The following is a 17,046-nucleotide window of genomic DNA, read 5'->3' as shown; positions in this document are numbered from 1 at the left end:
GCTACACCCAAGTCTTCACTACTTCAGCACCACAACTCCACTATGCTACAACCAAACCTCCACTACCGCTGAACAGCTCTGCTACATCTAAGTCTCCACTACTTCAATATTGCAACTCAGCTATGCTGCATCCAAGTCCCCACTACTCCAGTATTGTTGTTCAGCTCCGTTACACATACTAGTCTTCTCTATTTAAGTGTCACTTCTTGGCTCTGCTACATCCAAGTCTCTGCTACCCCCATTCCGCTGTTCAGCTCTGCTCCATTAGACTTTTTCCATATTTTCACTACCCTGGTCGCTTTGCTTCACCGATACACCTGCTCCACTACATCAGCGTCACCTGTCCGTGCTGGATAAGATCTGCTCATCCTGATCTGAGGCTACCTGAATCCACAGAACACCTAACAGTTATGTTTTACGGCTACAATGAAATCTATTGATCTGTGCTCAGCGGGATTACTTATAATAGCCAAGCTGGATACCCCATCCTCTGTGTGACATCAACACTGTGTCATCTCTTGCTATTCATAGACCTCAGTCCCATTCATTCCTCCACTGAAAGGGTTGCCGCATCTATTTTAGTCCGTGAATGCACATCCTCCATACCCCAGGCTTTATGCTTTTGAAGCTTCTGGGCAGGAGGATGCACTTGGGGGATTAGCAAGAGATACTGCTTCCAAAGCAAAGAAAGAAAAAAACAAACAACAAAACAAGTAAAAAGTCTTAAAGGTTTGCAAAGCTAATTATGTTAGAGAAAGTCGGTGTCGACCGTGAGCCTGCAGTCGAGAAGACGTTGAGGGCTAGGAGAGCGGCTTGGACATTCACGATCTCCATTATTGTATGGCAGTGATATAGGCAGAAATGGTACGTCATATCAATGTTCTGCCAGTAAGTGCAAACACCTACAGATCTTCTTCTCAAGAGACTCTTATATTCTCCCTGGACCATTTATGTGAAAGAGCCGAAGCCATAAACAACAATTGACCATATCATAAAGAAAGGATGGAGGGTTCCTTTGATCTGAAATTAGACCAATGGCATCTATGATGGTACATGAAAACGTGTGTGTGTACATGTGAGTGTATGTGTGTGAGAATACATATAACACATACATACACATATTAAGTCAATAAACTAAAAAGAAATTTAAATCACATCAATATTTGTTGACAGCCCTTTGCCTTCAAAACAGCATCAATTCTTCTCGGTACATTGTCACTTGCACACAGTTTTTGAAGGAACTTTGGCAAGATGTTCCAAACATCTTGGAGAACTAACCACATATCTTCTGTGGATGTCGCTTGTGCAAAACCTTCTGTGTCATCATGTTATCCCGGATAGACGGGATGATGTTGAGATCAGGAGGGCAGTATCATGACTTTTAGGCCTCACACGGGTCCTACTCTCGGTCATACAAAGTAGCGTTCATTCGGGAGAGCGCTCCTGTGTTCCCTATGAAAAAGCCCCTGCGAAACATGCCTGGTGGCGTCTTATTTCTAGAGAACAAAAAGATCAGCATTGTCAAATCAAACCCTCTTAACTCCTCGACAATCAATTGTCTGGGCCCCCCATGCACATAAGAGTATGGGCCAAATTCATCGAAATGGGCAGGTTTGGCCGACATTAGCCTAATGTGGATGGGCGGACAGCATAAGAGGAAACTTATTCAGGAGATTCAGCCTACAGAGCGCCATGCTGCAGCTCTCACAACAAAGTTTAGAGGTCTGTTAGAAAAAAAAATGAAGATCTTCCTGCTACACAGAATCAGATTATCGCGAGTGGCGATTGTGAGAGCTCGTCTCATTAGACAGCACCGCAGTTACACAACGACCAGACAGCTCCAGTGTGTAAACAACAAAATCCATTTTGGTTCATCCGGAGTACATAGTTGGAGCAGACAGAAAATATCCTGGTTGTCTTCTCTCATGATTAGTTCAGTATTGATTGAGCAACAACCTTACTACCGCAGACTCCAGAGCACTATTAACCATCTGCTCCCAGAAATCTGCCTGGTAAAAGAGATCAAAATGTAAAAGAAAGAACGCATAAGAGTGAGAAAAGCAAGCAAATATATGAAAAGCATGGAAGAGCGAACATGAGCTAGAAGGAGAGCAACGGAGTGTAAGATGAGTGAGCAATCATGAGCAACGTCAGCTCCTTTGAGAAGAAGAGAGCTCATTCCAGAAAGAAAGCAACAGAGCTCGCTCCAGAAGGATAGCAAGAGAGCTCACTTCAGAAGGATAGCAAGAGCGCTCGCTCCAAAAGGAGAGCAAGATAGCTCGTTCCAGAAGGAGAGCAAGAAAGCTCGCTCCAGAAGGAGAGCAAGAAAGCTCGCTCCAGAAGGAGAGCAAGAAAGCGCACTCCAGAAGGAAAGCAAGAGAGCTCACTCCAGAAGGAAAGCAAGAGAGCTCACTCCAGAAGGAAAGCAAGAGAGCTCACTCCAGAAGGAAAGCAAGAGAGCTCACTCCAGAAGGAGAGCAAGAGAGCTCACTCCAGAAGGAGAGCAAGAGAGCTCACTCCAGAAGGAGAGCAAGAGAGCTCACTCCAGAAGGAGAGCAAGAGAGCTCACTCCAGAAGGAGAGCAAGAGAGCTCACTCCAGAAGGAAAGCAAGAGAGCTCACTCCAGAAGGAAAGCAAGAGAGCTCACTCCAGAAGGAAAGCAAGAGAGCTCACTCCAGAAGGAAAGCAAGAGAGCTCACTCCAGAAGGAAAGCAAGAGCTCACTCCAGAAGGAAAGCAAGAGAGCTTGCTCCAGAAGGAGAGCAAGAGAGCTCGCTCCAGAAGGAAAGCGAAAGAGAGCTCGCTCCAGAAGGAGAAGAGCAAGAGAGCTCGCTCCAGAAGGAGAGCGAGAGAGCTCGCTCCAGAAGAAGAGCAAGAAAGCTCGCTCCAGAAAGAGAGCAAGAGAGCTCGCTCCAGAAGGAGAGCAAGAGGGCTCGCTCCAGGAGGAAAGTGAAAGAGAGCTCGCTCCAGAAGGAAAGCAAGAGGGCTCGCTCCAGAAGGAGAGCAAGAGGGCTCACTCCAGGAGGAAAGTGAAAGAGAGCTCGCTCCAGAAGGAGAGCGGAAGAGAGCTCGCTCCAGAAGGAGAGCAAGAGTGTGAAAAGTATAACAAGTCAATAAGGAGAGAAGCAGACCAAATGAGAAGGCGAGCTAATGAGCAAGAGATGGAAAACAAGCGAAAGGGCAGGTGGGTAAGGAAAACGGTGGGTGAGCGAGCAAGGAAGAGAGGAAAAAAAAGTGAGAGGGCAAGAGAAAAGAGAGTGAGACTTAAATATTAATTATGGTTATTAATTTTTTACTCTCAACTCTGTACTGGGCATATTTGCTGACAGGACATTTATTCTTGCACACTTCACATGGGTGGATGTACATCATATGGACATCCATGAATGGACAGAACAGTTGTTATGTGAGACTTATGCCTTGATACAGGACACTCGGGAAGAGGGGGCCTGGTCACGCTTCACTCTCGCCATTTGGGGGACTCTATGCGCAGCTGACATGTGCTCCTGGAGCCTACTATATCCTGCAAATGACACTAGTGGATAAGCAGCTGACAAGCGCTTCTGCAACCTACTGCAACTTAGACAGACACTCATGGAGATGCAGCTGATAAAACTTCTACGCAGGATCCAGAGAAAGATGAATGAATAAACCACAATCAAATTAATGAGCTAATCGTGGGACCAATTCACATATTTTGCTGCAATGATTCTTTTTGAGGACAATACAAATAAGCCATTACATTTTGAATTATCGTGATATTTTCTTTGGAGCATCGCATCTGGTAAGAAGTCCTGAATAAATAATTAAATATATGGAAAATGTATATTTAACAAACAGACGGTGTGAGATTTGAGACATTTCTATTGCACCTTCCAGTTGTGTACTCACCCAGCTTTCCAACAATCCTGAACAGAAAGCGTGCACCTTTTTGCAGATATACCAGAGCAGATGTTGGATGACTCCATGGTTTTGTTTGATGTACCAGTCAAATCGAAGTTCCTGTGACAAATCTACCGATTGTATATGCATACATACTGATGTTAGGGAAGTAAATGTAGAAAATGACAGCAGTGATCTTTCTAAATTCATGTTTATTAAAAACAGTAATTGACATATACATATAATAAAACACACATATTACATCCGATTCAGATAAATGGGAGCAAACAGGAGATATTTTACCACTGACTACTGGGTTAGAGGGTTAAGAAAAAAAAAAGTGGACATGATCACTGGCATATGACAGATGTGTTTTATTCTGGCCGGGTGTCAGCTATAATCCTGCACCAGTACCGGGAACGTGTCTCCCCCCTCACACAGCTGGGTGTAGATCGCCCTGAACGGCAGGCAGGAGGTAGGGGCGCTCTCACTCCAGGATTGTGCTTCGGCAAGCAGCTCTTCACTGAACACCTGGGAGAGATCACAGCTTTACACTAATGGCTCATTTACAGGGTGAAGGTAGCACAGCAGCAATTAGACGCTATTAATGTGGGCAAAGTGGATCCAAGGATGCTGGAGGCTCGGGAAGAAGATTATCAACAAATGAGAAAAAACTAAGTAATCGTAAAGAGGCAGGGTAATGACATGCAGGCCTAGAAGAGGAGGAACAGATGAAGGAGGGAGAAGCAAGATAACAACGGAGGTGAGAGGAGAGAGAGAAATGGATATATAGATGAGGGGGAAGATGGTGATTAGGAATAGAGGGAGACAGAAATATTGGGAGACAGAAAAAACGGTAGACAGAGAAAGAGGTAGGACACACAAAGAGGTGTGTGGGGAAAACGAGTGATCCAAAGAGGTGTGGGGGGCACACGAGAGACCCAAAGAGGTGTGGGGGGGCATGCGAGAGAGCCAAAGAGGTGTGGGGGGCATGCGAGAGAGCCAAAGAGGTGCGGGGGGCACGCGAGAGAGCCAAAGAGGTGTGGGGGGCACAGGAGAGACCCAAAGAGGTGTGGGGGGCACAGGAGAGACCCAAAGAGGTGTGGGGGGCACATGAGAGACCCAAAGAGGTGTGGGGGGGCATGCGAGAGAGCCAAAGAGGTGTGGGGGGCATGCGAGAGAGCCAAAGAGGTGCGGGGGGCACGCGAGAGAGCCAAAGAGGTGTGGGGGGCACAGGAGAGACCCAAAGAGGTGTGGGGGGCACAGGAGAGACCCAAAGAGGTGTGGGGGGCACATGAGAGACCCAAAGAGGTGTTGGGGGCACGTGAGAGAGCCAAAGAGGTGTGGGGGCACGCAAGAGAGCCAAAGAGGTGTGGGGGGCACGCAAGAGAGCCAAAGAGGTGTGGGGGGCACGCAAGAGAGCCAAAGAGGTGTGGGGGGCACATCAGAGACAAAAAGGTGTGGGGGCACACGAGAGACCCAAAAAGGTGTTGGGGGCACACGAGAGACCCAAAAAGGTGTTGGGGGCACACGAGAGACCCAAAGAGGTGTGCGGGACACGCGAGAGAGCCAAAGAGGTGTGGGGGGCACGCAAGAGAGCCAAAGAGGTGTGGGGGGCACATCAGAGAGACAAAAAGGTGTGGGGGCACACGAGAGACCCAAAAAGGTGTTGGGGGCACACGAGAGACCCAAAGAGGTGTGGGGGGCACGCGAGAGACCCAAAGAGGTGTGGGGGGCACGCAAGAGAGCCAAAGAGGTGTGGGGGGCACATCAGAGAGACAAAAAGGTGTGGGGGCACATGAGAGACCCAAAAAGGTGTGGGGGGCACGCGAGAAAGCCAAACAGGTGTGGGGGGCACGCAAAAGAGCCAAAGAGGTGTGGGGGGCACGCGAGAAAGCCAAAGAGGTGTGGGGGGCACGCGAGAGAGCCAAAGAGGTGTGGGGGGCACGCAAAAGAGCCAAAGAGGTGTGGGGGGCACGCAAGAGAGCCAAAGAGGTGTGGGGGGCACGCAAGAGAGCCAAAGAGGTTTGGGAGACACGCGAGAGAGCCAAAGAGGTGTCTCAAGTTCGCTTGGTCGCTAAAAGGAGAAGACTCTACAGAAGAGATGGCATGGGACTTGGGGTTGTGTTACTATTGTAAGAAAAGTTGGGGATCCCAGATCTATAGGATGCAGGTGAATGTGGGATATTTTGAAAGAAAAAAAAAAGATCCCATTTCTAGCAAAATCCAGAAATGTCCGTATGAAAAAAAGAGAGCGAGAGAGAGGAGACAAGCAGCACGACATCACCGATATCCCCTGAAATATGACAGCCGAATGGAATAAACTCCACTAATTACCTTTTGTAACTGAATCTTCTGCTGCAGCTCCCGCACTCTCAGCCGGCTGCGGCTCAGCTCACAAAGCTCGCTGGGATGGTGATATACGAGGACAGGGGGAGACCTGATGGACCCAGAGGGGCAGCCTACTGACTCCAGACACCTCGTATTGATAGAAAGCTTTTCTGCCCAATGTCTATACTCTTCAGCCACTATATAGGGAAGCAAAACAGAGAAATACATGAATAATGGGAAGAGAAGAGTAATGGCGGAAAATACTGAGATCTATGCATAACATCAATCACATATCGTGTCTATATACATCAGGTTGTTAGAATTTTACATAGTTACCTAGTTCCATCAAGTACAACCTTTCTCCACTAATTATACATTCCTTTAAACTTTTGCAATACATTTAAATTACTAATTGCAAATCTTGTACTGTTCTGTGTCTACAGATCCTTTGCAAACCTATGTGCTTCCATGGTTACAGACCACAAACAAAGCTTTTGTAGTCAGATCCTGCCCCCTACTCTACTGTCTGTAGGTTATAGAGGTAAGAGAGCAAATAGAGGAATTTTTGGTACTTACAGTAAAATGTCTTTCTTGGAGCCTTCATTGGGGGCACCGCATAGTTACCTGTGTCCCCCAATGAAGCGATAAAGAAATATGTTTTTGCCAGAGATGAGCCATAACAGATGTGAGCAGCTTTGGCTCATGAAATAAAGACAGAAATGAACATGGCATTACACCGAGTCCGTTTCTGGATCCCCATAGTTCATGGCTGTCATGAAAGGTTAATGGTTTTATTACAATCCTGAGAAATACGGCGGCTGACGAGAGGCTATAAAACAAGGTTATTAAGGGCCAATACCGAGCACTGGTTGCATCATTGCTTGTCTCGCTTTCCTGGCATTATATACTCGGCCGGTATTAAGAATATACTTTATGTTCTGTGCAGCCGTCATTATATCCCACCAGCTGTATAGCGGCAATGGCATCATTTACTGGAGGAGATACAGAATTTGGGAATGGGGCGAGGAAAAAGGTTATTCTCTACCATCAATAAGAATGAATTTTGTCATTTAGATCCCAGTAACGGATTTCACATAATATCAGGCAGAAACGTTCTGCAATTTTCACTGATTTTATAGTGTGTTCTCTATGGATCGCCATCAGCAAGCAGGCTCCATATCTACAGACCTATGGGAAGAGATGACCAACCAGATCGGCCGCGTCCTGGTGGACACTGAATCCATAGGTGGCTCTCACCTTCTACTCACCTTCTGGATATGGTACTATTGGCACAGTACGTGGTGGTAACAAGAAAATACACTTGGCAGCTCCTCAAAAACAGTCTCCAGAAAAGTAGTCACAATTCCAAGGGGGTCAAACTGTTGACATCTTACATCTGGCCAAGATTGACCACGCTACCCACCATCACTGAATATATCCTCGCTTTTCATGTACGACTTTCAGTTCCCGACTGGTGGGAGGTGGGTCAGACATTGGTCATAACATACTCAAACTCGGGGGGCAAGACTCTCAAAAGACCATCTGACACTTTAGGCGACAGCGGAACTGGAAATAGTAAGTGATGTAAGGAAACCCTGGAACAGGTCTTACATCCAGGCCCAAGAGCCCATAATCTCTGCCACTCACCATCAAACTAATTTTCAGTTATTCTTGGAGTAAATGTGTCGTATTGTCTCCTCACACTTGGCCCTTAAGTCACTTGACACATGGTCTCCCAAACCACAGGCAGCATGAATAAAAAAAACTGGATGCACAATCGCAGACAGATCTATTTTTCTATGAAATGTTCCAGTGTTTGGATCAACTTTCCCTGACCTGCTGGGAAGACCCGTCAGTCCCCCTCTGGTGTTGCAGGAAGGCCCGGACTGACTAGTCTGGTACCCGGCCTCCACTCCAAACCATAACTTTGTCTGAAAACACTGGAGCGTTTCATAGAAAAATATTCCAGGCTGCAATCGTGGAGCCAGGATCTGATTCACACTGCAGAAATTTGGGCAGTGTGAATAAAGTGACAGGTTCCCATTAAAAAAAGTATGAAAACCATTACATAATTGTAAACGGTTATGCATGTACTGCTTGTGCTTTTTAATGCCTGAAAACAGGCGTAGGGCCAGTTAGAAATGTAGTATAGTTCTTCTAATTTGCCATGTCGCTTATCTCATGTGCAGGGCGTTGCAGTAGCTTAGGTAGCCATGGTTATGACCACTAAGAACTAACTCATTTTCACTATATAAGTGGCTATAACCATGGATACCTAAGCTACTGCAATGCCCTGCACATGGGGTAAGCGACACAGCAAATCAGAAGAACTATACTACATTTCTAATTGCAGGCATTGGCTAATATTCTTATTATTACCCCTACTACATACTGGGATAGGATCTTGGAGATGGGAATAACCCTTTAAGGTGCGACATTTGAGAAATATGGAGTGGCAGTGTGGAAAATAAAGATCTTTTTAGTGCAAATTAGGCTCTATTTTTATTAATGTGGGTCACTGTGTCTGTCCGGTAGGTACGGCTGCGCCAGGCCTCCTCATTTTAACACTAGAAGGGACACAGACAGATGCAGTGTACTAGTTTTCATTAACGATCGTCGGTGGTTGTGTTTAATGAATCTTCCAGAAATAACATGTTGGTTGAGACCAATTACTACAGTAGTCACACTGCACGGTGGAAGATGTTCTACAGAATATTCTGGTGTAATTCTGCACACTGAGATTTATCTGAAGCAGATGGCGACCTCCCGTAATCCAAATGATGGATAGTGACTTCAAAGCCTCCGGACGCGGCGCTCTACACTGCCTGGTGTGATAATGTGCCGTCACTTACCCAGCTGGAGGTTCTGCAGCTCCCATTGGTATTTGGCCACTTCTTCTTGTAGAGCTTCCAAAAGCAGCAGAGAGCGGCGATTCTGGCAGCGCGCCGGACCTTAGAGAGTGGAGAAATGTCAGTCCTCCCCACAAATGTCAATATAATTAGCAGACTCTGCTTCCTGATCTGTGGAGACGCCTCGATTCTTCATTCACGACGCAAACCGTCATCTGGAATGCCATCACTCTTGATAGTATGCCAGACGGAAGGATGTCGTCTGTGTGTGTCATATTGGAAGTATCTACTCTGTGGTTGATCGCCTTGTTGTATATATATATATATATATATATATATATATATATATATATATATATATATATATATATATATATATATATATATACACACAACAAGGCGATCAAGGCGATCAATATATATATATATTTTATTTTTTTTTGTAATTAATTTACAGTGGTCAGATTTATTTTTCCGGATACAGAGCTCAAAATTCCCTGTATCTGCCTTAATCAAATGAGAAATGTTGTGCTACCTCCAGCTGCCTCTAGAGGGAGCTCAGGAGTTTTCTGTATGCAATATATATATATCATTATGCAGCAAGCGACTCAGCTCCCTCTAGTGGTGGCTACAGGCAGCTGGAAAATTGCGCTTTATTTATTTAAATATGGCACAAAAAAAAAAACGCAAACCTATAATAATACAAATAAAATACTGTATCACAGAACTTTGTACCTACTTAAAGGGCTATTATCAAAGTAGCAACTTGCTAATCGCCAAGTTCTAATTGTTGGGACCCCCCCAGTGAAGCAGAGATTGGAGCTATGGAGCCGGGCTAGAGCCCTACCTAAGGGGACTGGAAGGGAGGTAGACCATAGGCACCTCTGCTACATTCAGTACGGGGCTGCAGAGCTCATTTTCTGGGGTTCCAGAGTCCCAATCATGAGAGCTTAGGGGGGGATGTCCAGCGGTCACACTCCAAGCAATCAGAAAATGGTAACACCCAGTTCTTCATTCCCAGTAGGAATAATAGATAAACAGCACAACATAGAAAAATAAGAACAGATGCTCCAGAGTTTACTAAAATAAAGACGCGTCAGTAGTGCCGACAAGTCCCCTTTAACCATTGTAATTAAGCCCAGACCGGAATCTACTAATTGATTATGTTAGATCAGTAATGTGGGCACTTTCACACTACGATCAGTCATCTCACCGAGCATCAGCCTCAGTCTAACAATACGGACAGGATTAGATGTTAAACACACATGAAGATGAATGGCTCCTGTTCGCCCAATGTCAAATAATGAGCACAGGTTAATTAGGTGAAGCACAATTAATCGCACGGCAATATGTATTAATAGGCGGCCCATAATACAAGCCACCGAGGGGGTCTAACGCTTATTAACATGCCTGTTTCTATCCAGAACACTCTCGCTCCCTGACGTGAGTCACATAATGCCGCCATACAGAACAGGCCCGGTGTGCCGCACACAGTAAGAGGATTGGCTTTCATGGTTCTCCTGATATGAACCCATAAAGAGTAGGGGGTTGTAAAATAATACAGGCGCATACTAATATATGCACATGTATATATAACATACTGTTCATACATATATGTACATATATACAAATGTATGTAATATATATACACACACGTGTATAAAATATATATTATACAGTACAGACCAAAAGTTTGGACACACCTTCTCATTTAAAGATTTTTCTGTATTTTCATGACTATGAAAATTGTACATTCACACTGAAGGCATCAAAACTCTGAATTAACACATGTGGAATTATATACTCAACAAAAAAGTGTGAAACAACTGAAATTATGTCTTATAGTCTAGGTTCTTCAAAGTAGCCACCTTTTGCTTTGATGACTGCTTTGCACACTCTTGGCATTTTCTTGATGAGCTTCAAGAGGTAGTCACTGGAAATGGTTATCACTTCACAGGTGTGCCCTGTCAGGTTTAATAAGTGGGATTTCTTGCCTTATAAATGGTGTTGGGACCATCAGTTGTGTTGTGCAGAAGTCTGGTGGATACACAGCTGATAGTCCTACTGAATAGACTGTTAGAATTTGTATTATGGCAAGAAAAAAGCAGCTAAGTAAAGAAAAACGAGTGGCCATCATTACTTTAAGAAATGAAGGTCAGTCAGTCCGAAAAATTGGGAAAACTTTGAAAGTGTCTCCAAGTGCAGTTGCAAAAACCATTCAAGTGCTACAAAGAAACTGGCTCACATGAGGACCGCCCCAGGAAAGGAAGACCAAGAGTCACCTCTGCTTCTGAGGATAAGTTTATCCGAGTCTCCAGCCTCAGAAATCGCAGGTTAACAGCAGCTCAGATTAGAGACCAGGTCAATGCCACACAGAGTTCTAGCAGCAGACACATCTCTACAACAACTGTTAAGAGGAGACTTTGTGCAGCAGGCCTTCATGGTAAAATAGCTGCTAGGAAACCACTGCTAAGGACAGGCAACAAGCAGAAGAGACTCGTTTGGGCTAAAGAACACAAGGAATGGACATTAGACCAGTGGAAATCTGTGCTTTGGTCTGATGAGTCCAAATGTGAGATCTTTGGTTCCAACCACCGTGTCTTTGTGCGACGCAGAAAAGGTGAACGGATGGACTCTACATGCCTGGTTCCCACCGTGAAGCATGGAGGAGGAGGTGTGATGGTGTGGGGGGGCTTTGCTGTTGACACTGTTGGGGATTTATTCAAAATTGAAGCCATACTGAACCAGCATGGCTACCACAGCATCTTGCAGCGGCATGCTATTCCATCCGGTTTGCGTTTAGTTGGACCATCATTTCATTTTCAACAGGACAATGACCCCAAACACACCTCCAGGTGACCAAGAAGGAGAGTGATGGGGTGCTACGGCAGATGACCTGGCCTCCACAGTCACCAGACCTTAACCCAATCGAGATGGCTTGGGGTGAGCTGGACCGAAGAGTGAAGGTAAAAGGGCCAACAAGTGCTAAGCGTCTCTGGGAACGCCTTCAAGATTGTTGGAAGACCATTCCCGGTGACTACCTCTTGAAGCTCATCAAGGGAATGCCAAGAGTGTGCAAAGCAGTCATCAAAGCAAAAGGTGGCTACTTTGAAGAATCTAGAATATAAGACATATTTTCAGTTGTTTCACACTTTTGTTAAGTATATAATTCCACATGTGTTACTTCATAGTTTTGATGCCTTCAGTGTGAATGTACAATTTTCATAGTCATGAAAATACAGAAAAATCTTTAAATGAGGTGTGTCCAAACTTTTGGTCTGTACTGTATATATATATATGAGGCAACTGTCCACAGGCCTGAATGCTCATTATGGTGTAACTAACAAGACATGTGTTCAATGGTCACAGATCTTCCCCGCCACCTGATTGGAGGTGGTGCAGCGGGGATCACGGTGGTCGCGGTTCAGCCTCCCGACCCTTGCACCCTCCTCACCTGATGCTTGCCAGTTACCGGCTGCGTCTGCTCTCTGCTGCCAGCTCCTGACCTCTCTCTCCCAGCGCACGGTCTCTTCCTCGATCTCGAAAAGGCTTCGCTTAGGAGCATCAGGAGCAAACTAACTGGTAATTAAGGATCACAACATGAAAGTTTAATATTGTAATACGGTGGAGCGGTAAAACGTGCGGAGATTTCAGAAGTGATGAAGTAGAAGAGATTAAGAAGAAACGGAAGATGTCACAATTCAATAATTAATGAGAAAGGAAATCATTACATGTAATTAGATAGGATTATGGATTGATTTTTTTTTTTTTTTTTGGGGGGGTAGGGGGGAGGTGCACCAATGTAGGATAAGTGATTTTCATCAAGTGTTGGTAAAATGAGCCATTGAGAAGACATGAAGCATCGCCATGGTCAGTCAGACCTCCGCATGTGGACGAATTAGGGTTTACTCAAATGGCGGTTTATTGCTAGGACTACTGCAATCATGGCAAAAAACGTAGCGCACCACAGCATTTTAAGGTGGTAACTATGAAAAAAAAAGCTTTTTGATCTTACTGTGTGAATACACACTTACAGTCAAGTTTTCCATGGGGTTAAAAGGGAGGTGAGCGCCACTGATGACATCACGTCTGCACACACTGGCCAGGATGCACAAACATCAGGTCCTACCGATGAGGCATGGACGCATCATTGGCAGATCCCGTGCAGGAGTCCTATTCTAGCGGGTGCAGGATACCTGCAGACTGTACTTTTATCCGCATTGAATAAATTGCACAAATGCAAAATATCTGCCAATGATGCACGCTTCCACTTCCGTGTCTGGCGAGTAGGACAGGTGCAAGATACCTGCCCATCACACCCATATCCACATGCAACAGGAAAGTTGTAAGATCCCAGGGAATCGAGCCGTGACCCTGAGTGGATACGCTCTGTCCCTTACACGACAGGCGTAAAGAATGGCAGAATGGACCACCTTTCATAAAAAAAAAAAAATCGGCTGAGCAAGAGACTGCACAGAGGGCAGCCGACATGAGCTACTTCCCTGCGTGACCAATCTGGTCTGCTCTTTCGAGAGAGGAAGCGCCCGACAGAATACATTAGTGAGGGTCGTGGAGTCTCACGTTGCGGAACAGAACAGACAGAGGGCTTAATCTGCAGCCTCTAAGGCCAATTTGGCGAGGGCCTTGGTGTGCCTGTTCGAGGGCTCCTTTAGCGAGGCATCATCTGGAAGGGGGAGGATTGTGTTATTGGAGAGCCAGGAGACCGGGGGATCCACCGAGTGAGACTTTCCTCATTTCTGTAGCACTTCGGTCAAAAATGTATACAAGACCTCCATGACTTTTCATCTCTGAAAACCCAGGAAAGGTACTTCATCTTTCTGAAGGATATGGTCTGCTCAGAGGGTGAGGACTCCACGTCCTTTACGTTAAGGGTCTGATTAACAGCTAGAATCAGACTACATCATGTCAAGCAGTTTTGAGATTTCTTCAGATCGAATCTGACTCAGAACGGGGAGTCTGACTCCTGGATCGCCGGAGGAAGGGGAGCGAGATGGAATCCTGGAGGATGTTGAGGGGGACAGAGAACTACATGAGGAGCTAGTGTGGGATCACTTTTTGGAACTCCTGTGTAGTCTACCTTGTTTGGGTAGGGAAACCCCGGGGTCCAAAACATCCATGGAAGCGGACAGGACCCCCATGGTGGTGGCAAGATTGGGATACATTGGTTAGGTCATCGACTGATTGAGAGAGCTGCAGCCCACTCGGGGTGGGGAGCTCCTGCGAAGATAGCATGGTCAGTGGGCTGCAATCCAGGCAGACGGAAGAGGTCTGACCAGAAGGAAACCTTTTGTTAAAGTAAAAACTTTCACAGTGCAGGACAATAAGAGGAGCATGGGAACAAGACTCCCTGTGGTTAATCATAGAGGAAGAGAAATGTCCGAAGGTAGCTATGCTGGGGATATACAGCTGCCCCCTGTGGCAGACCCTGGATCCTGTGGTCGCTGATGGCGGAGGTGGTATAGCGGAGCCAGGCAGTGAGCGGCAGAGTTTGTGGTAGCTGTGGCAGTAGAGTACGAGCCGGAGACTAAATGAAGGACCTGGGCAGAATTAGAAAAAGGCAGCGTCAGAAAATGCGTGCAGCGCTCCCGCAAGATAGAATACAAGGAGCGCCTATATAGGCTGAGGATGGTGGGACGCGAAACAGCCGGAAGATCGGCCAGTGGAGAAAGCCCAGGCCAAAGTCAGAAGCGACCTTTTTTTACGCGATTCTACCGAAGAGTACCAGGGCAGGGCGGAGGCTGCAGCAGGTCTAGGGGGAGAAATAAAATGGCTTCCATCAGGGGTCAAACAGACCATGAACTGGGAAAAACTAGGACCTTCTGCAAGCCCTCTATTTTTCTTATTTTTATAATTGGAGCCCCCTTCACTGTCACACCTGATCTGGATATACCTATCCTAAAGATCCCCAATACTTCTTTGCAGACAGGCAAAAGGAGATGGACATCAGATGTTGCGGGCGCAGACTGGTTGATAGGCAACGGATGCGTCTTTTCCTCTGGGGGGAGGCGAGCGGGATGGGCATTGGTGGCAAGAACCGTCTGCTGGGGAGCCCCAAACACTCTTGTGTTAGGTGGTTAGCCTATCCCGTGGTATGCCTTGTAGACACGAGAGGGTACAGTAGTGTCGACTCCACACTGTGCTCACAGTCTCTAGGGGGAGATCAGAGTGACAACTCCACACTGTGCTCTCAGTCTCTAGGTAGGAGATCAGAGTGACACAACTCCACACTGTGCTCTCAGTCTCTAGGTGGGAGATCAGAGGGACAACTCCACACTGTGCTCACAGTCTCTAGGTGGGATATCAGAGTGACACAGCTCCACACTGTGCTCTCAGTCTCTAGGTAGGAGATCAGAGTGACAACTCCACACTGTGCTCTCAGTCTCTAGGTGGGATATCAGAGTGACACAGCTCCACACTGTGCTCTCAGTCTCTAGGGGGAGATCAGAGGGACAACTCCACACTGTGCTCTCAGTCTCTAGGTGGGATATCAGAGTGACACAGCTCCACACTGTGCTCTCAGTCTCTAGGGGGAGATCAGAGGGACAACTCCACACTGTGCTCTCAGTCTCTAGGGGGAGATCAGAGGGACAACTCCACACTGTGCTCTCAGTCTCTAGGGGGAGATCAGAGGGACAACTCCACACTGTGCTCTCAGTCTCTAGGTAGGAGATCAGAGGGACAACTCCACACTGTGCTCTCAGTCTCTAGGGGGAGATCAGAGGGACAACTCCACACTGTGCTCTCAGTCTCTAGGTGGGAGATCAGAGGGACAACTCCACACTGTGCTCTCAGTCTCTAGGTGGGAGATCAGAGTGACACAACTCCACACTGTGCTCTCAGTCTCTAGGTGGGAGATCAGAGTGACACAACTCCACACTGTGCTCTCAGTCTCTAGGTGGGAGATCAGAGTGACACAACTCCACACTGTGCTCTCAGTTCCTAGGTGGGAGATCAGAGTGACAACTCCACACTGTGCTCTCAGTCTCTAGGTGGGAGATCAGAGTGGCAACTCCACACTGTGCTCTCAGTCTCTAGGTAGGAGATAAGAGTGACAACTCCACACTATGCTCTCAGTTCCTAGGTGGGAGATCAGAGTGACAACTCTACACTGTGCTCTCGGGCTCTAGGTGGGAGATCAGAGTGACAACTCCACATTGTTGCCCTCACAAGTCGTATCTGCAAGAAAAAGGGAAATCATTCATAAAAAATCAAAACCTAGAAGTAGAAACGGGCCTGGGTCCAGACCTGTGTCTGCCTCCTACTGACACTAAGCTAAAACTGATTAACTTAGTGCCAGTCGGTTGGTGTAGCTAAGGAGCTATTTTTTGCCTAGTGTTAGCCTCTTAATGGCAGCATTATACACCCAGTGTCCTGTTTTCCCCAATGAAGTGATAAATAAATTTTCTCTAAAACCCAAAATACATGTACTCAGCTGAACAGAGTAAGGTGCATATTCACCTGTTATAATACAGGAAAATAAAAATGGAAACATTTCCAAATTGTATGGTCTATTAACATATATTAATTTGCTATGAACTGTGTTGTACTAATATCAATTTGTATAAAGAAATATAGATGTAAGTATGTAATCGCAGATTTCCATGCACAGTCATATGGAGAGAGAACAGCATTTAACCTGTGCTGAGGCGCTGTGGGAAGAGGCGTGCAGACAATAGCATAAAGGAATATAATGGGATTCACAGATGCACAGTCGCCCCATTCCTTAGGCTACGTTCAGACTAGCGTTGCGCGCCGCTGCGTCGGCGACGCAACGCACACAAAAACGCGGCGTTTTGCGACGCGTGCGTCGTTTTTTGCCGAAAATCGGACGCAAGAAAAATGCAACTTGTTGCGTTTTCTTGGTCCGACGCTAGCGGCAAAAAAGACGCAAGTGTTGCAAAACGCAACACACAAAAACGCATGCGTCCCCCATGTTACACATAGGGGCGCATGACGCGTGCGTC

General features: G+C 46.3%; 1 protein-coding gene across 4 annotated transcripts in view; it reads right to left on the bottom strand.

The window, feature by feature from the left end:
* Positions 1 to 4,076: 4,076 nt before the first annotated feature.
* The window catches only part of TEDC2 (tubulin epsilon and delta complex 2), a 28,954-nt gene continuing 15,984 nt past the window's right edge, over positions 4,077 to 17,046 (bottom strand). For all 4 annotated transcript variants that reach the window (XM_069734430.1, XM_069734427.1, XM_069734428.1 and 1 more), the window contains exons 8-11: positions 12,516 to 12,636; positions 9,065 to 9,163; positions 6,219 to 6,409; positions 4,077 to 4,412 (exon numbers count right to left, since the gene is read on the bottom strand). In XM_069734430.1, the coding sequence (XP_069590531.1) occupies positions 4,272 to 4,412; positions 6,219 to 6,409; positions 9,065 to 9,163; positions 12,516 to 12,636 (552 nt within the window). In that variant the 3' untranslated portion in view covers positions 4,077 to 4,271. The remainder of the gene's footprint in view (positions 4,413 to 6,218; positions 6,410 to 9,064; positions 9,164 to 12,515; positions 12,637 to 17,046) is intronic.

This window comes from Ranitomeya imitator, chromosome 7 (genome assembly GCF_032444005.1).
Source record: "Ranitomeya imitator isolate aRanImi1 chromosome 7, aRanImi1.pri, whole genome shotgun sequence".
NCBI lineage: Eukaryota > Metazoa > Chordata > Amphibia > Anura > Dendrobatidae > Ranitomeya > Ranitomeya imitator.
This window is presented reverse-complemented; position numbering and strand designations above follow the sequence as displayed.